The sequence below is a fragment of the Myxocyprinus asiaticus genome, chromosome 39 (assembly GCF_019703515.2).
Source record: "Myxocyprinus asiaticus isolate MX2 ecotype Aquarium Trade chromosome 39, UBuf_Myxa_2, whole genome shotgun sequence".
In the NCBI taxonomy this organism is placed as follows: domain Eukaryota; kingdom Metazoa; phylum Chordata; class Actinopteri; order Cypriniformes; family Catostomidae; genus Myxocyprinus; species Myxocyprinus asiaticus.
In genome coordinates this window covers 19,391,949-19,413,832 of record NC_059382.1, presented here as the reverse complement: position 1 = coordinate 19,413,832, position 21,884 = coordinate 19,391,949, and the positions used below count along the sequence as shown (strand labels likewise).

Genomic DNA, 21,884 nt, shown 5'->3' with positions numbered 1-21,884 from the left:
AAAATACCTTTAAATGACACACTGCATTAAACGAAAAAAAAAAAAAAAAAAAACCTTTTTATTAAATGTAATTCAGTAAAACATTAACTGCAAAGAAAACCTATTGTGATCAATTGCTTTTGTCTTGTTTTCCATTTAAAATTGTCTAAACATCCTTAAAACAAGATACATTTACTTTAGAATCAACAGGTTTAGTGACGGTTTACAAACAAGTATTGCGACTTTTGTTTCACAGCTGCCAGTTAACCTTCTTGTGCCTCCTCTGAGCCCATAAATTTAACAATGCTTACTTACGAATCCAGAAATCAGGTAGGGTTGGGGAGAAACAATGGAGTGAGTTGCTCACTCAAAGAGGTATATTAAACATGACTGAGGTTCAATACTGTCTGTGAAAGGAGACAGTACCAAAATCAGGACAAGAATGAGGTTTAACTTAAACAATCAGAGCTGTTGAGACACATACTGTAGCGGTTAAGGAAGAGGCAGCCTCTCCTGGTATTCACAGGGCATTCTGCAGCAGCTGCATTAAAATACCTCTCTGGTTATTCGCACAGCCCTGTTAGGGACAATTCAGCATTGTAATAGCTTGCAGTATGCAGGAATTGAATTAGAAATGGATCAGTGACACTCCCAGCAAGGGAGAAATGCCACACATGCTAACACTACTTGCCCTATCATACTCCCTTTTGAAATCGCTGGAGCCTGCATCTTCCCACATTGTGTGTGGTCTGCATACTAATGCACATGATCTGATATGACAACAGAGACATACTGAATCCTACCGTGATCCATAACGCTCACTCAGTCCAAATGGTATTATTGTCCTTCTGCAGATCAGCCATGCAGGAGAATCATGTTAAACCATTGCTTTGATGCTCACATGACCCTTGTGACTAATATCGTCACACTAGGAAAACGATTATGTGCCCTTTGATCCATGCATTCAGGACACCACCGCAGGTGTGCACTGCTTCTGGCAGCTTTAAATTAGACAACACAAAACTACAAAGACAAAGGTTAGGATTAGGGATATATTAAAGGTAGGACTACCAAAGATTCTGAACAATACTAATTAAGTGGAATACAAAAGGAGATGTTAGGCAAAATATTAGGCAGTCTTAGTCAGCATTCACTTTCATTGTATGGAAAATAAATGCAATAAAGTTGAATAGTGACTCAGGCTGTCAGTTTCTAACATTCTGCCTGACAACTCCTTTTGTGATTTACAGAAAATAAAGGTCATATAGGTTTGGTGCAACACAAGGGTGAGTAAATGATGACAGAAGTTTCATTTTCATGTGAACTATCCATTTAGTAACACTTTAACACCTGTTACTCCTATCTTTTGTGCTCTCTCTCCCATTTTTTCTAGCATGCACTCTGCTCCTATAGTCAGGGAACCGACATGTGCCTCACAATACTGCCCTCACAATCCTAAATTAAACAGAGAGGGATTATAAAACCAGCCTAAAAGTGACATTGTGTTCTAGTGCTCATACTGATGCCCTGCTTATGTGCAGTGAAATGAGAAAAAAAGAATCTGTTCTTAACTGTCCTCACTCTCTTCCTCCACCTAATCTCAAATATTATTTCAGGAACACTTCACTTAAAGGTCATTTAATAATGAAACATAATTTTGTGTGAGAGACAGAAAACGACCAGATTAATAACAGCACTACGTCTCTATAAGGAGGCCCCGCCCACCCATAGGTGAAAACAAATCCCGGTTAGCACTGAACTTTATTTCCTGTTTAATTCTTGTGGGAAATATAGAGAGAAATATCCTTTAGTCAAATCAAATCTTTTTTATGTACAGAAAAACAAAACCGAGAAAGCTTTTATTCAATTTGTTGGCAAAGAAAAAAGAAGCAAACTTTTTAAAATAAAAAATAAACAATAGACAAATTATATTGTGTACAGTACCCAGCATTTACAAACAGCAAAATACTTTTTTTTTTTTTTTCCATTTACAGAAACACAAAATCGAGAAAGCAAAAACTACAACAATAATAAAAACAGGTTGACAAGGCTCTAGCATACATGTTTTAAAAAACAAAAACCAAGGGAGAGTAACTAATATAAAGCATAATTAAGTATACATGCAGAGGGTGTAAAGACCAAGACAGAGAAAAAAATGGATCCCACCACAAATTTAAGCTACGTTTTCCCTTTAAGTCTCTGTCATAATTTTAAAATAATGTAGAAGAAGGGATTGCAGATATTTTCAAATCTATATTATTGAGTGCCTAAAGGAAAATTCCAGGTTCATTCCAGGTTAAGCTCAAATGTTTGATTACCACAAACATTTATTTCAAACCCGTGCCTCCTTTTCTTAAAAAAAAAAAGCAAAAAATTGAGGTCGAGTCACACACAATGGAAGTGAATGGGGCCAATTTTTGAAGAGTTTCCAGACTTAAAGGTTTCTTCTGTTAAAACTTGTTTATTATTTATGCTGTAAAGTTTTAAGGTTTTAGGGTTTACGTAATCAGGTCCTCATGGCAACAACTTTTTCAAAACAAACTTTAGACATAAAGGGTTAGTAAGCGATTTTATCACAGTAAAAATAATTTTTACATGCATATTGTTTACATCTAGTGGCTATACTTTTGAAACAGTGAGGATTTTAATGTTTATGCAATGACCACATTCACTTTCTTTGTGAGTGCCTCAGTGTAACACAGATTTTTAAAGGGTCACACTGATGTTGGGTGATGGGGCCTAGCTCATATTTGGCATTCTACTTAATCCCAGAGTTGTTAAGTTGGGTTCAGGTTTTGCCTTTGTGCAGGCCAGTCATGTTCCTCCACACCAGAAGCAGTAAACCATTTCTTTATGGACCTTGCTTTGTCCACAGGGGCATTGTCATGCTGGAATAGAAAAGGGCTCTCCCCTAAAGACTCGTTAATTAGAAGGGGATGTCCACATACTTTTAGCCATATAGTGTATTTTAATGCATTGTGCAATAGATCGATTCTCTGCTGTTTTCCAAAACAGAGACATTTTCCTTCAAAAACACATATAAAGTAATATATATTCATTTTCCTAATAGTAAGATATTTACATTAACCAAGCAACGTAGCATCTTGGTACTTTAAAATGGAATTTGTGATGTTTTTTTTGTCCAATTAGAAACAAATACTGGGGTAGCAGCACTCTTGGCAGGTATACATCTTGCTTTCCATCTGCTCTCTGTCTGTAATGATTGATGATTGCTCTTTCCTTTGTCTGTTGACAGTGTGCCAGATCATGTCAAAGGGGGTGGTGGCGGTCCTGGGCCCCTCTGCCAGCCCAGCGTCCAACTCCATCATCAGTAATATCTGCGGGGAGAAAGAGGTGAGTGCTGGCATCAGCTCTTTTTTGTCATCAGTGCCACATAGCCCAGACCATATTATGGAATAATCATTTATATCATTACAGTAATGACTAGTGTGGTCAGTGGCATGCTCCAGAAATTATCCCTTATCGCAGCCGAACACAGTGTTTAGTGTTAGCTAAAGAGTGTTTACACTTTAAGGTAATGAGCTTTATTTTAAGAGTGCCAGCGCTATGCACAGCAGCACTACGTGATAAGTCACACTCGCAAAGTCAATAGACATGTCCTTGAAATTTTGGCATTTTTGTGCAAGCATGCTATAAGTGTAGGCAAAATTAGGTTTGGTGTGTGTGCAAAGTGCTAAAGGGCTGGGTCAAATGCAGTTTAATTCTGAGGTTCTTCTCCGGTTATTGCACCATCTGTGTCCTATTATGCTGTCCATTCCCTCAAGCATCAGTGATATAAACAAAGACAGCACATTTGTAAGAAGTTGATATTGTAATTGTGTTGTATGCAATGAATTAGAAGAATAGAAAAATGGACTTACATTTTTTTGTGCATTAACTACATCCTTTTTGAATGTCAGACATATTTCTATGACAGTGAAACGCTCCTTTTATTCACATAGAAAATGTGGTTCTTGTCAGGATTTGGCTGTAGGCTCCATTAAATTATAGAGAATGTAAGTATTATTATTCATATTTATCAAGTGACACACAAATCATGGTTAGTATTAACAGTGATTGTATCTGCTTTTCAAATTAGGCTGTGATTTTTTTGCATGCACTTCATTTCTACCGGTTGATTTTTGCTTTAAAAATATTATTCATTTTTTGAAACTAAAATAATGAAAATATTTCAAAATTCAAATTGCACTTCAAATAAAACAAAAATATAATCAAAAGGCGTAGTGGTTCTTCCACCAGCCTCTTTTGCGATACCTTGAAATTCACTCTATGAGAACAGGTGGAAAAACACCAATACAAATGTGATCATAAATACAGTTGTAATTATAAACATAATAATTATAATAATAATGGTAATTGAAAAATAAACAATGACCTCTAGAAGGATTTACATAAATCTCATAAAGTTTTGTTTCATAAAACGGCTACAACAGTGATTGTCAGGAACATTATTTGATGTTCCACTATATTTTCAGAGTTTGGACATGGAATCTCCAAACTGCAAATGCAGGAACTGAGATGTTGCGCTGAAAACAGATGTGGTTCCAAAATGTCTTGACCTCCATAGGAAAATTGCGCTTTGTGCCACTACACTACATTAACATACTATACACCAGAGCGCAAACACTCCCACCCACGCCCACGCCACGATTTTCACTGGCACAAAAATTGCGCTTAGAATTAACACACTTACGAAAATTTGATATGATGTAGCGCATGGTCTTTGTGCCTTGCACGAAAATGGATCCCAAATGTGTTATTTATAAACCACAAGAGTCACCAAACAAAACAAAACAAAAAATACCTAAATTATGAGATACAGGGTGTTTGAAATACCTGTGTGTTTCCTGTCTATACTCTCATATGTGTTGTTATATGTGGATTTTCCTTCCAGTGCTGAAGTCTCAGGAATACATTACCATTACTTGTATAATGAATAATGCAGCCTCAAACAAGTTTACTCTTCGTGCTCAACTGAATAAGGATCAGTCCTTAATGTCTTCATAATTCATAATCGGTGGCAACTCGCCTTCCAAAGTGAGCATCGAGCATACATATTCATAGTCACATCTTTTAACTGATTGCTTGTGTCACAGATGAGGCCTTGTGTAATGAAAGTTTAAATGTTTACATCAGCTATAATACACCTCGATGAATATGTATAATGCTGGCATTTTATTTGTTTTCATTAGCAGTTGTTTATCTTGTGGCCCTGTTTGAGCCTGTAATGGTCAGGATTTTGTTGGCGATGTGGAGCACTGATAGTTGGTTTGGGATGATGGAAAGAAGGAAGAGTGTATTTTACCCATTTTTCTGTGGGTGTGGGGGACATTAATGGCTGCTGCTCTCTGTCCTTTGTCTTGGGGAAGGTCAGTGTTCTCTTGTTATTGTTTTTTTTTTAAAGTGAGGTGCCTGTGTCTAATGGTCTGCTTTGCAAGGGTGTGGGGGGGGGGGGGGGGGTGGTGAGAGGTCATGTCGGTTTATGGTGATGTGCATGTTTGTGAGAGAGAGTGAAAAACAAGGAGTTTGTGAAATTGGATAAGTGGACAAGAAACTCTAAAATTTGTCTGATTGATCAGTCTAATGCAGAGAAGTGTTATTTTTTATATTTGGGTGAATCTCATGAAAAGGTCACATTTCACCCCAAAATGAAAGTTAAGTTTAAGCTAAGATAAGTTAAGTTTAAGCTTAGCTTAGCTAAGCTAAATAAAATAAGTTGTATTTTACATAATGAAAATGAAGGCTGTTTTAGGACCATTAATGTCCGCAAAATTTCCAAGACTCACAACCACATTTTTGGCAAACCTGCGATGTATGAATAGAACCGTACTGGTCTTGTGTTCATCATGAGGGGTTTCATTATCTCACGGAGATGGAGATATAAGCTGTGTGTCATGCAAAGTTCCAGCCGCTTCCATTGGAGCTATTGCGGGTACGAGCCGCATGACACAAATATTGCGTTCTGAACTCGGTTAAACAGCATTCAAAACCACTGTCGGTTAATTATGATCTGATGGATGAACTCGCACCTCAATTGGACTTGTTTATTAAATAATGCAGTGTCAATTGTGATAAGACATGCCGGTGTTATGGATGTCGCTTATCATGGTGAACGTTTTAGAAAAACTTCATACTGGCTGCTAAACACCTTCTTATTGCCATTGGTCCACGTTATTGGTAGGTGTGACCTGGAGCTCCACCTACTTTGAGACCGTCATCTAATTCCCATTCAGTCAGTTAAGATCAGTCAACATGAATACACCGGCGTGTAGAGAGCTGGTGCAAACGTAGTTCGTTCATTCACGTAGAGACATTTTCCAAAAACAAGTCATGTAATTTATTTTTGTTTAATTAGTATTTAAAAGGAGTGTCCATTCACTCTGCGCGTTCTTCGTGTCAACCTGGGATATACAGCATAGAGTGTATTTCTTACACAAATGAAAACAGACTTCCCTTGATATCACGGAGCAGATGACAAAATTTATGTAATCCATTTTAATTCTACGGGGAATTTTCTAGTTTTAAGCACTGCATGTGGAGGAAGTCAAACCTCTTGAACAGCTAGACAGCCCCAACATTATAAACAGCATCGAGGAGGAAAAGAGAGGTAACGTTTTTCAAATTACACTTTGTTTACATCTAGTGGCTATACTTTTGAAACAGTGAGGATTTTAATGTTTATGCAATGACCACATTCACTTTCTTTGTGAGTGCCTCAGTGTAACACAGATTTTTAAAGGGTCACACTGATGTTGGGTGATGGGGCCTAGCTCATATTTGGCATTCTAATTAATCCCAGAGTTGTTCAGTTGGGTTCAGGTTTTGCCTTTGTGCAGGCCAGTCATGTTCCTCCACACCAGAAGCAGTAAACCATTTCTTTATGGACCTTGCTTTGTCCACAGGGGCATTGTCATGCTGGAAGAAAATGAATCACGATTTTACATCAGTAACTGTGGTATTTGATATAAAATGAATAAATATGTTATAGTTAAATAATCTTTAAGGAGGAATCTATTAGACTTCCATTTTATTGCAGTGGCATTGTAGGCTACTATTAACAAATACTATAAATTATTATGTGTGTGTTTTTTCTTTTAGACTTGCTTCCTAACCGCTGTTATGTGGAGCCATCCTTGGTCTTACCTGTGCTTATGGCATTGCACTGTAAATATAAGGGCAAGAACATAATTGAGTTTAGCATTCTGGACCTCCAAAATTGATGGACAAATTATGGACAGAGATTTCCTCCTGTTTAATATATGTTCTGTTAGATTGATGTTTGATTAAAAAAAATAAAAATAAATGAGTGGATACCTTCAGCCCCTAATGTTTTGGCCTCAGTCTATGATGTTTTGAAATCCTAGTGATGACCCTGGTTTTTAGTTACCGATACAATTGTAGACATTCGCTATTCACACTCAGTCATGATTAAATTAATCCCTGAGTTAATGGCGTCCAATAACAGGGCGGTTACTGAGATTAAGTGAGTAGTATTTGGCTGGTCATGTGATTCTAACATTGCAGCCCCAATTAGGGGGACCCTCTCCTTGTAGAATAAAACTGCTTTTAAAAGGTCTGTAATATGACCGGTGTCTTAATCTCATGTGAGTGCCCATGATTTTATACATGTGTTTCAAAATTACCAATTATTTGATTAGAAGTTAAACATTTTAAATGAGAAATTTTTTTTAAAAAAATACTGAGTGCACTTTTAAAGCTGCATACACAACAATTTTAAAATAATATTTTATTCATTATTATTATTACTTATATATGATTTACACAGCTGTTCTTAGGCTGACAGTTAGGCCTGAAGATATAAGTTAATACGGAAAGATGCTCATGACAGCTTGAGCAATGTCATGAGTGCTTAAAATGCTCTTCTACTCATGTAATGCAGTGATGGAGGTTCCCATCTGGCCGAGAACAAAAGAAAAATCTACTCTGAGGGTCTGGAGTAGGTATCGACTTCTCTCATTACCGCATGATATATGTTCGTTCACAGCATGCTGTCACTTGCACAACTTGCAATATCCAACATCAAGTGGTAGTTCTTGTAAAGATAGTTAATGTATACAGTCTAAGTGATTTTGTTTCCTGTAAGTCTAGTACAAGAGTTCCCTCTTGTTGTTGAGTGTAGTCCATGTGTTTTCTTAGGGGCCTGGGCACCCTTGGTGTTCTGCAAGCTATATGAGCAAATAACATTTTCATTCAAGTCATTAACTACAAAAACAATTGTAACGGGTTCACAAGATGGGCAAAGAGGAGGCGAGAACCGGCCGAGCAGTCAACGTAAACTTTTAATAACACAAAGGATCTTAAACATAACATAAAACTGATGCACACACACACAAATTTGTGTGTCTGTGTCTGTGTTTGTCTCTCTCTCTCTCTCTCTCTCTCTCTCGAACTGGCATCCCCCGCTCCTCTTTATCCCTCTCCCAGCTGATTGGGCTGATTCAGAGCCGGGCCATCGTTACGGCCTGGCCACGCCCTCCTCCTCGTCACAACAATATAATTGTAGGAGGATAATGGTGAGAGAAAAATAGGTTTTCCTCTAATTTCTCATAAAATGAATGGTCTGTTTGTAGTACAGAGAATCTGGCACATGAAAGAGGCAAGAGCCTGTGGGAGCTTCCAGGAGCAGACTACAGTAGAGCAGCATGACTGTGCTCAAGGCTGAGGCCTTTGAACCTGAATGACACATGGGTTTAGGAGGAAGATAGAGGTGAGGGAATTGAGTGAGAAAGGGACTGTGAGAAAAAGAGAGAAAGGCCAGGTCTGAAACCCTGGAGTGCAACACAAACAGCCTGACACCTCTGCTGAATACATTAATATGAACATTTTTGGTATTTGAAATGACATTCTTGTGGCGATATTTAAATCACCTTTGGGCCACTCTGTTTTTTAGTGGTGATATTAAATTGTATTTACTATTATTTATTAGCTCTGTTCCAGAACGTAGTGAGATGCCTGTGGAGGCAGAAATTTAAAACATTGTAAGTGTTTTCCCGATTCGAAGCAACTTAATTATGCTGCCTCCTAAGACACCGTGTTTTATCCAAATTCTAAGGCAATATTGCATGTGTCCTTCCAAGATGGATATAAATCAAAATCTAAGAAATGTTTTTTAAATATAAACTAATACTGAAAATGACTGAAACATTTTACTGAAAAAACTGTTTAACCCTTCTGTTTTGGAGAAAATTTTAAACAATTGTTTTGTTCAAGTAAAAAAAGACCCGGTAAAGCATAGTAGATATTCAGCACACATCCCGTCTGATCATAAACAGGAACTTTGTCCTAGGCTAGTTTTTCACACTGAACACAAGCTTTTATAGTAGCAGTTCATCTGGAGTGCCACCTACAGTATATATCACCCTTCATTTGGAGTGTAAAAAGGTTATTATTGGAACTATGCTTATACATTGTATCTGTTTGAAACAATTACATAATAATGGTTCATATTCTGAAATATTTTTATTTTAAAATATAGATTTAAAGACAAACAAATTGTGAAAAACCCTATAGACTTCTATTGAAAATGTCCCTACTGATCTAGGGATCTAAGATTCAGGACTTTATAGAGACTTGAGGACAGTCCCTTTTGACTAGGGCAAGTAAACAGCCACCTTCAACACCCAAGTAACCACCCAAAACACGCTGACATTTCATAGATATGAACAAATATACTAATTTATTTATTTACTCATTTATTCGTTGTTCAAAGGCATTTTGACTAAATACAATACTGAATGTAGTTTTTCATTGTTTTTAAAGCAATATTCCGGGTTTAATTCAAGTTTAGTTGATTCGACAGCATTTGTGGCATAATGTTGATTACCATAAAATAAAAATAAAAACTTTCTTTAAAAACAGCACAAATGGAGGTTACATTAAGGCACTTACAAAATATGGCCAATTTTTGGAGAGTTTAAAGGCAGAAATGTCAAGCTTATAATTTTATAAAAGCATTTACAGAACATTAATTTCTCTGTTAAAACTAGTGTATAATTGGAGCTCTGAAGTTGTTTAAATTGTCGTTTTTATAGTTGTTTTAGAGTTCTAGGGTTTACGGCATTAAGTTGTGATGGCAACGCAGTAGTAAAATTGGATATAACTTTACACAGAAAAGGTTAGTAAGTGATTTTATCACACTAAAATCATGTTTACACACATATTGTTTCATTTTTGTGGCTATTCTTTTGAAACAGTGAGTTTTTGAAACATTTATGGATTGGCCCCATTGACTTCCATTGAACGTTCTAACGATTCACTGTAAACCAGATTTTTGCTTTTTTTAAAGAAAAGAAGGAACAAGTCAAAATAATTGTTTGTGGTTATCAATATTTGGTAAAAAAAATGACTTAAACATGACAGGAGGGTTGACAGTGTAAAATGTATTATTTTACCAAATATTTGTGTGTGCTATGCATTTTTATTATTAGAGTTTTGTGTTTTTTTTCAATTGCCAATGGAGTCTCCTGTGCATATTGGTGTGGTGTGTGTTGATGTGATGTTCCATGATGATTAGGATGCTGCCTATGTAGGCAGGAGGCAGCAAGGCACCTCACTAGGTTGGAACAGAGCTGTTGTGTTGTATTTTTTCGATTTTCTGAAAGAAATAGGCATGATTCTCTCCATTTGGTGCTTGTTGAATGTGGGATTTAATGAAATTATGGTAGGTGGTCATTCAGCTTGCTGCAGTCTCTCAGGTTGTCAGTGATGTTGCATATTAAATTAGGATTACTCCACTTGGTCAAGCACGAATATTGAAAAATGACCAGCAGCCCACAACATAAGACACACTGGAGTGCTACTGAAAGGCCGAAACACAGCAGGTTGAACATGCAAGCTTTGTTTATTTGTGACTTTTTTGGCATGCTATTTAGGGCCAGAATTTGTTCGAGATTGGCCAGTGTGGGAGAGTGGATGGAGCATGCTGTGTTTGATACTGAATGCTGTAAATTTGCTAGAAATCAAAGTGTCAGCTCAACAGGACTTTTCATTTACTGCAGTCACTCCTGCAAAATCTGATTTCCACCTTGCGTCCCTTCCTTCCTTCTTTCATTCTGCCTCCTTGCTCCTCTGTATTTCACTTGCACACCCTGCTAAAAAGGCCAGTTTAGACCAGCCTGAAAATCTGTGCTGGTCCAAACAGGCCTATGCTGGTTTGGTGCTTGTCTAGCTTGTGGGCCAGCACAACTATGATGTTTACCTGTTAAAAACAACCAGCATGGTCATTACACAAAAGTGCTGTGGTAGTACCATGGTACATTGAAAGCAATACCATTAATGGTAATACCATTAATAGAGTGTAATACTATGGCACATTGTTATATACCAAGGTCCTGAATGATATTTATATCATACTCATGCCCCAAAAACATGGTGGTACCTTGGTACTTTTTTTTTTTTTTTTTTTTTTTAAAGGAAGCTGGTTAACCAAGGAAGTCTTGCTGGTTAAGTTAGTTCAGAAAATGTTAGAAGGACCAGATTCCAACATATGCTTCAGCACTGCTGGTCTATTCAACAGGGCATATCCACCCCTATTTCCTTTGCAGTATGTTTTGAGAATAGCCAGTGGTGTGATCTGTGCCAGTAACTTCCCATTAATGTGATTTGTGCACTGTATTGTAAGTGGCTCGAGTAAGTAAGCATCTGCTAAGAACGTAAATGTATGTGAATGTAAAACGGCTGAATCAGTCATTGCTGCGGGTACAGTAGGCTGTGGTTTCTGGCTGACAAACCCAACAGAAAGTGAGAGGTCAGTAGTGGTGATTAAGCTATGAAAACTTTACTGGACTGTACAAGGCTCTTGATAGGCCTTAAATTATGTATAACGATGGCATCATTGAGCCTTGAGCATTAAGTGCTAGAAGCTCTAATGTGCTTCTCTATGGACAGATGAGCACTGACAGGACAGCAGGGGAGATGTTTGATTGAACATTCCAGATTTGCTCTCGAATATCTCTTTTCCACTGAAATGGTGCTGGTGTCTGGCCAGGCGATCTGCAAACCTCTCTTTGAATCTGACTCAAGAACTGACTCAAGAACCGAATAAAGACATAACCTTACTACATAATAGGGGTTGCACCAACTAGAACGCTTTTGAAAAAATTCTTTCTTTTCTTGTATTTTATCTGTCAAAAAGATGGACATCATTTGGGATTATTCGTCAATGTTTTTAAAATGTGGAAAATATTTGAAAAGTTTAGCTTAACGGCACCTCTGAATCATTTACAAAAGGTAAACGCTGACCAGTAACGAGTAACTGATTAATCGGTACTTTTGTGGGCAACTAGTCGACTAGTAATCGTGCAAGCCCTACTACATACCCTGCCGACAAACAAAATGAAGCATCACAGTATTTGTTTACCAGGTTCACAAGTTTGAGAAAAAAATGTTTAACATCCAAAGTAATTTGATTCAGCGTCTTTATGCATTCACAAGCTGCTTTTGGTGCAACAAAGTTATTATAACTAATAAAATTCATAGCTATCAATTCACATTGATTTGATTTGATATTGACATTGATATTTTGTCCATCAACCAAACCTGTGTCACATAGCCGCATCAGGCATTTCCAGTGTAGTTGGCTTAGTTGACTATAATGGGAGCAATCTAGATTTGTGGAATGTAGTTTTGTTTTTCCAGACTGAATTGTTGTTCTGTGGACATTATTCCACCAGCTTCTGCTATTATTTTTCTGGCCCTGAACCATGTACATTGGTAACAGACTAGACACCAGCTCTAGCCCAGGTACCCTTTCAGTGGAAGAGGGGCTAAAGGCCCCTCTGGTTCTGTCAAGATAGAGAGGAAAGTGATCATTTCAAAATAAAACCCTCTGTTGCAGAAGTGGATGATGGTCTCACGATAAGTTCAAACAAAACACAGGTGCTGCATCCTCATTCGCCTAATGATAATTAGGGGAGCACAGCTGTCGCCGCCACCTCTGCTCACCTCTCTTTTGCTTTGCAATTGATCTGTCATGCTGCACCTCCACCGAGGGACATCCGCATGCCTGGATTTACACCAACGGGCTTTGAATGGTTCTCTTTATTTCATGCTGAATGGATGTGTTTCAGCACAGTGCCACTCAAGACCCCTCCTGGTTAGAAACAGCCTTTTGAATTAAATTCATCCCTTTGTTTTTAATATGATGGATGTGCAAAAGACAGTGGGCCAGTATTCTATTGTCTCTTTGTTCCCTGGTTATCCATGGTGCTGTGCTGTCCTTTTGTGGAGGTGAGAATGGATCGGGCTTTCACGCCCCATCTGAACCCATCGACACCGCAGAGCAGAATTATTCATAGGCTTCATCAAGTCTGCAAACAAATCCCTGGGAAGGCATGGGTGTACTTTTCTCATTACTTAGTCATGCACTTTGTTGTGGATTGTTTTAGCAATAACGTAGTAGAAGTCGAGTTATATTGCGAATAAATTCTTGACAAAAGGGCAAAGATATTCACAACGCACAACCCCCTTCTCAACCCCCATGACTACAGGATATTCACAATATAGCACAATCTTGAGTGTATTATTGCCTTTGTAAAACAGTTACTACATATTAAGAATATTAAGGACATATTAATATGTTATTTTACTACGCAAAAAACATACAAAAAAAGACAACTTTCACATCTGAAAGTGAAAGTGGAGATTTAGAGCAACAAAGGACTTAAATATTGTTCTGTTTCTCACACACACTTATTATATTGCTTCTGAAGAGATGGATTTAAACACTGGAGTCTTATGGATTACATCTTTGTTTACTTTATGTGATTTTTGGATCTTCAAAGGTCTGATCACCATTCACTTGCATTGTATGGACCTACAGAGGTGAGATCTTTTTCTAAAAATCTTTGTTTGTGTTCAGCTGAAGAAAGAAAGTCATACACATCTGGGATGGCATGAGGGTGAGTAAATGATGAGAGAATTTTCATTTTTGGGTGAACTATCCAAGTACAGAACAATTTTCTGTGGGTGCTGCACCTTGGTATACAGTGGCCCCAAAAAGTATTTGGACACTTTTGGACACATAAACTGCACTAAAAATGTCTGAATGTCATTACATTAGATGCAAAATATCAAACCAAGTGGCATCTGCAGATAAATGATGCTAGACATTTTTTCAGAGCTAACTTTGCTTTTCTTTGCCATTTTTGCAATTAAAAAAAAAAAAAAAAAACTGCCCCAAAGTTGTTTTCAATGGATATATGAAGTCCGTTCCCTTCAAGTTCACACTGGTGTCCTAGGAGAGCAAGTATAGACATATTTCATTTTGTTTGTATGCTAATAATATGAAACCTAAAAAACTTGCTTGAAAAGTGTTTGTACTATATTTCTTTAAAGTCAATGCCAATGTTTGGATATTTTGTTAAATAATGCAAAGACATTCATACATTTTTATTGTGTCTTAAGTTTTCAAATACCTTTTGGGGCCAATTTATAGTTTCTAGGTGAACTGGTGTTTCACATAATAGCTGTTCATCATGTATTTTAGCTTGGCTGGCCAATCAGTCATCTTCCAGAACCGGAAGAAAATGTTTAATATAAAAAGTTTATATACCTGCTCAATATTTCAATGTTCTTAATGTTCTCTGAATTCACTACCTTCATTACCAATTCAACTTTCCACCTGATCAGTGATCAGCACACAATAGTCAATGCTGCGCTTTCTCCCAAGGTCTCAGTGGCATTTTCTCTCTCCACCAGAGACTCATGGCAGCTCTCACATAGCCACCCCAACATGATTACTCCTCTTAGTGCATGAGTGTGTGTTTTTCCACAAGCAGCTGACTTCCCATGGTCCATTGCTCCACATTAGAGAGGTGTACAATGTCACGATCATTCACAATACCCCATCCAGCCCCCTGCTGTCCCCATATGGCTTATCTCCATGACTTTGAGCGATGGCGCTGCTTTCTGCCTGCATCCACCCCTAGCAACATATGTGTACCACTTAGGGTTGGGAATCGAGAACCAGTTCCATTTATTATACCTGAACTGAATGATTTTCATGCTATTCGGTTCCATTAATGTTTTTTGAGCATGGATTCTTCTGCTGATGTGGATGGCTATAACACTGGCTATGTTTGGAATGAAATACTAGCTTACCACTTATTGAATACTATTTTTTAGTAACACTAAGTAGTTAGTGAAACAGTAGGCATTGTTAAACGGCTTTCTGGTGGACTCTATTTTGATTAGTCAATCGTGCCATCCAGCGGTCTGATATTTCTGAGGAATGACCGCACATCCGGGAATAATAACTCAGTGGCGATTTCTTAAGGCCAACAAAGCCTTCTCTGCTGGCGTAACATGCCTAATAAATAAATATTTTTTCATCCTTTCATTCTCATTTACCTTTTTGCCTATGTATTCAATCACTCTCCACTCCTAATTCATCTACAAATGAATAGCAAAAAACAAAAAGTTTATCCAATCAGAATTTATTCCTCGATGCTTACAAGCAAAGTGTGACAACTGTTTCACAAATCGCGAGTCTGAACTCCACCCCGTCAGACCTTCAGAATTTCTGCAGAATCCACCAACAGTGCAAATGAATTGGCATCTAAAATCAGATTGTCAGATTCATCAGCCAATCAGATTGATTTATTTGTTCTTGGTGGGTGTGGTCTTTAGGATATGTCCCAGTCTTTTTTTTTTTTTTTATTATTTTTATTTTTATTTTTATTAAATACAAAGTATGATTACAACAAAATGGCATATATAGTCAATTTTCAAACAAGAAACTGACATGGAAGGCTCAACACATCAGAACCAGATTAAATCCAACACAGATTAAAAATTAAAAATAAAATAAATAAATAAATAAAAAAAGGAAGAAGATGGGGCAGAATCATTTCTACAGTAAATTATATATTATATATATAAGGAGATCAAACAGTTTTGTTGCATTTTGACATTTCATTTTTGTAAGGGCTTCTGAACAGTGTTTTCATTCATTTCTGAATATAATAAACAGAGGAGGGGATTTAAAGAATCTACATTTACGTATAAAATATTTTGCCAATATTATAATGTTATTAATCAAATAAAACAAAACATGGCAGTCTTTGGTTACCACATACATTATATTTTGTAAGGTGAAAGTGAAACCATCAGCAACCACATCTTTATCTATCAGCCAATCCTGTAATGCTCTCCAAAAGGCACTAGAGAAATTGCAAGAAAAAAAATATATGATCTGTATCTTCATAAGAGCAATTACAGAAATGACAAGGCACATTTTCAAGAATACATTTTAAATTTAGGAATTTATTAGAAGGATATTTTCAGTCTGTCTCCCTCATGTTCTTCAAGGACTCTTATTTTGAAGTTTTCCTCCAGACTACATCTCCCAGAATTCACAGCCCTCATCACTTCCATCTGTTTCCTATCATCCTCACCTGACTTCCATTCCCTCATTTAGTTCCTTTTTGTATAAATATCCTCTAGTTTTGCCCTTTCCTTTGTCAGCCCTTGAAGTGTTACATTGATTTGTTATTTTGTGTTGTTTAGCTTTATTGTTTGTTCCACTCCAGTGTTTGTTATTATAAGATTGAAAGTATCTACTCCTGCGTCTCTGCTCCTAGAACCCAATGTAACAGATATATTACATTTAATATTTTGAAGTGTGTTTCTTTCGCTTTGGGCAGGGGGGGAGAGGAAATCTTAAATAGGCTGTTCTAAATTATTTTACTGTATTTTTAATTTATTTCTTACAATTTGATAAGGATAGCAAGTTTTAATTATAACATGTCTTATGTATTTGTTGCAGTGCATTGTTTATTCTTAAATTCAATATCACCAACATATAAAGAGGGAAGAACTGCAGTAACTTTTGAATAAGAAAGGGATATCGTAATTTTTATACCAGAAGGTATTGCATTAATAACAGTGAAGAATTGTTTTGGATGACAGGCAAATCTGTGTTTTAAAGTGAAAGCGTTGTAATCTAAAGTGTTACCATTATCATCCATTAAGCCCATCACAGACCAGATATTTCTACTTAACCAATCTTCATGAAACAGAGATTTGTTTCTATATAAAATAAACTTATTCCAGATAGGAGTATTGTGGGGTGTAAAATTGTGTGTGTGTGCCAATTTCCAAAATAATAAGACTTGTTGATGGAAAGCTGATAGTTCACCAGGAGTTTGGATAAATCATAGTCACACTTGTGAAGAAAGTGAATTTCACCCAATTTTCGAAACAAAGCTGAAGGAACTGCAAACCAAAAGCTATCAACTTTACATATAAACATTTGTAGCCACTTAAGTTTTAACAAGACATTCATATTCTCGAATTCACCTTGTTCGTAAGATTTGATAATATCAGATTTTTTTTAATATAATGGGTTTTGTACCTCCAAATAAAGTTATACTTTTTCTGATTACTTGTTTTTATAACAGTTGAGGAGGGAGCCAAAGTGAGAGTGGGATAAATCAATCTAGATAAATATTCAACTTTGGTCAGCAAAATTCTCCCAAAAACTGAAATATCTCTCTGTAACCAGCAATTTAAGATTCTATTGGCTTTTTGTAACTTATTTTCAAAGTTGTATTTCATACTAATCTTCAAATCTTTGCTAACCGAAATACCCAAGTATTTCACTGTATCTTTAACCGGGATGTTATACAGAGAAGTTACTTCATTGTGGTGTAGGGCCATAAGCTCACACTTGTTCAAATTTAACTGAAGGCCTGATGCCTTAGAGGAGGAGTTAACTAATGAGATAGCCAGAGGGATTTGGTCTTTATTTGGTAAAAATAATGTGGTGTCGTCTGCTAACTGACTGATTGCTAAAGTTTTTCCAAATACATTTAATTTATTTACCATTAAATCATGACTAACCGAAGTGGACAACATATCTGCTGTCAAAATAAATAAAAGAGGGGATAATGGACAACCCTGCCTTATTCCACATCCAATCGGAAATCTTTGTGATGTACCGAAAGGGAGAGATATTGAACTGTTCATGTCTTTATAAATCATTCTTATAACACTAACAAATCGTTCACCAAAACCAAAAAGTTCTAAAGTTTTAAAAAGAAAAACACGTTCTAACGTGTCAAAGGCCTTTTTAAAGTCTAAGAATAAAATAAATCCATCATCCTCTATCAAGTGACTGTACTCCACCAAATTCATAACCAATCTTATATTATTATGAATAGATCTCCCTTTAAAGAATCCTGATTTTGACTCATTAATTAAATTATTAATGCCATCTTTTAATCTATTCACAAAAATATGTGTGAAAATTTTATAATCATTGTTGAGCAATGTAACTGGGTGAAGATTATCTACATATCTTAGGTTTTTATCTGGTTTAGGTATTAAGGTAATCAGGACCTGACTCATAGTGGGTCCTAAAGACCCATCTTCCATAGACTCAAAAAATGCATTAAATAACAATTTAAGATCACTCCAGATTAATAACAAATAAATAAAATAAATTAGCTGTGAGACCGTCAGGACCAGGAGATTTGTTTATCTTAAATTTTTGAACAGCTAAATCAAGTTCTTCAGTCCGTAATCCAACATCACAGCGATCTCTCAATTTGTTGTCAATGCGGGGAATGAAATGTATTATTTTTGTCAAAAAAATTATTACAATCTATTGGGGAGAAGTTAGAAGAATACAAGTCACTGTAGAAGCGATGGATTTCCTTGCATATTAAATTAGGATCTGTGCTTTCAGTATGATTCACCATTAATGAAAGAATAGCATTTTTTTGATTGTCATCTTTTTTTCTAATTTACAAAAGTAAGAAATACTTTTTTCACCCTCTTCTATCCATTTAGCTTTTGAACGTATATATATGCACCCTTGGCTTTCTTAATGTAAAGATTATCCAATTCTAATTGTAGCGAAAACATTTAGCTTTTTTCAGCATTACTTAATACACTTTTACTACAGTATTTGTTAATCTCATAGATAATGTTACGTTCATGCTGTCTCCTTACTTTAGCAAGTGTTTTGCTATATTTAATAGAAGAATCACAAATTTTAAATTTAAGATACTCCCATCTGGCTTTATGAGAATTGAAGTCATTATTATTCTTAATTTTCAGAATTAAGTCTCCTCTGGTACAACATTAAAGTCCCCACCTACAACAATATTGTCTGTTGGATATAACCTCTTTAAATCAGAGATTAAGAAAGAAACCTCAGAAAGCAGATGTTGATTCTCTTTAGCATTATTGTGACCGTATACATTAATCAGAATGAAAACATTTTTTTTCAGTATCTAAAACCACCGCTATCCAATGCCCAGTGAGATCAGTTCTAGAAGAAATTATTTTTCCTGGACAGTTATTTAATAAAATTGCAGTTCCTGCCAAGTGAGAAGATCCATGGCTAAATAAAAATGTATCTCCCCATTGATTGGACCAAAAACAGCATCAGTTACATTAGTGTGTTTCTTGTAGAAAAGTACAATGAGAGCCACTACCTTTACAGAATAAGAACATTGCCTTTCTTTTGACCTTGTTTTGAATGCCCCAAACGTTTAATGACATTAATGAAAATGGTAACTTAACTGGAAACAAAAGAATAAAGTGTAAAATTAGAAAAAGAACAAGCACTGGTATGAAAAGGAATGCAAGTTTCTCAGGGATGGGTATCAACAAACCCAGAACATACCTCACAACCCAGTATGCCTCCAAATAATCATATCTCACACCATCCTACCCGTAATCAGTTCAAGTAAAAGATTATGTTGAGTCAATGTGTCTTCCTTCAATGTAACCAGATGGCCCCCGGTAGTAAGCCTTTTTCCCTTCTTTACACACTTGTTCAATCAAAGGCCACAGCGCAGCATGGGCGTTTCGATCCTCCTTTGTAAGATCTTCCATGAATCTGACTCCATGGTCCAGGCAGACTGATGAATTCTTCATCGATTTCCATATTTCATCCCTGTATTTCCGAATTGAAAACTGCACGATCATCTGCCTTGGTTTCCCTGGTTCCTTCCTGCCGATTCAGTGCACTGTGTTAAACACCAATGTCTTCTACTTTCTGTATCAAGTGCGGTGAAATTTCAGCAATAAGGCCAATCACTTCGCTGCGGGGATCCTCTTCAGGCTTCTCCTTCATGCTGTTGATCCGGAGATTCCATCCTCTTTTATACCGCTCAAGATCAGATGTTCTGCTCTCCAGCTCTTTGTGTGGTGTGGTTAAACCCATGAGCGATTTGATCATCTCAAGGCATTTTTATTTGCAGTCTTTAATTTCAGTGGAACTGAACTCAACAGTCTTGGAAATCTCTGCTATCATGATACTATTCCTTTGCATTTGATTCACCATTTCTTCTAATTTTTCATCTTGTGAATCAAAAAGAACAGTCAGTGAAGTAATGGCTTGCAGCAGAGTTGCATTGGTGATGTCATTGTCATGAGATCTAAATTGTTTAGAAGTATTTGACTTAGTAGGAGTGAAATGAGACAAGTCACGAGGTCTCGCTGTTAAATCAGTCTTTACCTCCATCTCTGGGACATCTGAAACTGAGGCTGGGGCCATGTGATGAGCCGGAGGAATAATAACCTTGCTAAGAAGACTTCCGCATTGCGAGGACAAAAACAATCGTGCAATGTCTAAATAAGACTTTGGGTAGGTGTAAATGAGAATTTTGTAACTTTAAAATCAAAATTGGGAGATTAACTAGGCAGCTCGGTAAAAGCACACGTGCTCAGCCCGCCATCTTAGCCCAGTCCAACAGATATGTCCCAGTCCAGGCCTTCTAGCTGGCCTTGAGTGACGCAATCACACTTTAAGTGATGTACATAATTTGAAAGCGAAGAGCGTGAGATCTTGGTGACGAGTCAGCTGCCACTGCCACATCACCATTGAGAAAGAGATCCTTATGGATTTAAAAACCTGAGATATTCTGCATGATTGTGAGATTGACTCATTAAACAGGAAAGGAGGACTGATTTTCACTTCAAGCAAATTGGTAAGTGCTTTTTGCATTGTTAAAGGAGTTAAATCAGGAGTTTTTTAAGTGTAAATTAGGCTGCTTGAGCATTCAGTGTCGGATCAAGTTTTGAAAAGTAACCCTGTACCCTGACGAAACAAAATTTATTGCAAGCAAAATTGAAATCGCAAATATTATTAGAGAGCTTTTTCTTGGTATTAGACCTCCTTGGTTCTGGCTTTCGTGCATGGACGTATTTTTAAAATGTCAATTGGTATTATTAGTTGACTGCCACATAATGTTTGAAAGGCATACGGTGTCTTATTCATTGTGAAACTGTGTTTTCATAATAGCATGAATCGCACTGAAGGCCTAGACTTAAAAAGCCCATATTATGGTAATTTATAGGTTCATAATTTTATTTTGAGGTCTACTAGAATAGGTTTACATGCTTTAATGTTCAAAAAACACATTATTTTTCTCATACTGTACATTTCTTTTCCCCGTTCTTCATACTCTGGCTGAAACGCTCTGATTTACCTCCTGTCTCTTTAAAGTCCACCTTTCCGAAAAGCCCAGTGCGTTCTGATTGGTCAGCTGGCCTAGTCTGTTGTGATTGGTCAATCGCGTAGAGCGTGTGTCGGAAATATAACGCCCCTTACCATAACTGAGATTCAGCTCCCGAAGCTTCGTGAGCATCTCTATAAACACTATTGTAACTATGGTAACAGCGGTGTCGGTTTTTGCTGTACCAGCTCTAGTCCGAGTCCGATAATGAAAGTCTGGAAGAAAAAGCTGATTGACCTGAACCACCTTCGCAAGCACGACTTGAGCAGGACGTTTCACAGTGGTAAGTTTCAATTTTGTAGCTTTCTTACAAGTACACTGTTGATTATTGTGAACCTCACAAAGCTTCAAGTAAAAGACACATAGTGCATCTAAGTTAGTCATCTTTTGTTG

At 36.8% G+C, this 21,884-nt stretch overlaps 1 protein-coding gene across 1 annotated transcript in view; it reads left to right on the top strand.

Annotated features, from left to right (window-relative positions):
* The window catches only part of grik4 (glutamate receptor, ionotropic, kainate 4), a 294,389-nt gene that overhangs the window by 71,838 nt on the left and 200,667 nt on the right, over positions 1-21,884 (top strand). Inside the window, exon 3 of the mRNA XM_051678844.1 lies at positions 3,236-3,333. Within this exon, the coding sequence (XP_051534804.1) occupies positions 3,236-3,333 (98 nt within the window). The remainder of the gene's footprint in view (positions 1-3,235; positions 3,334-21,884) is intronic.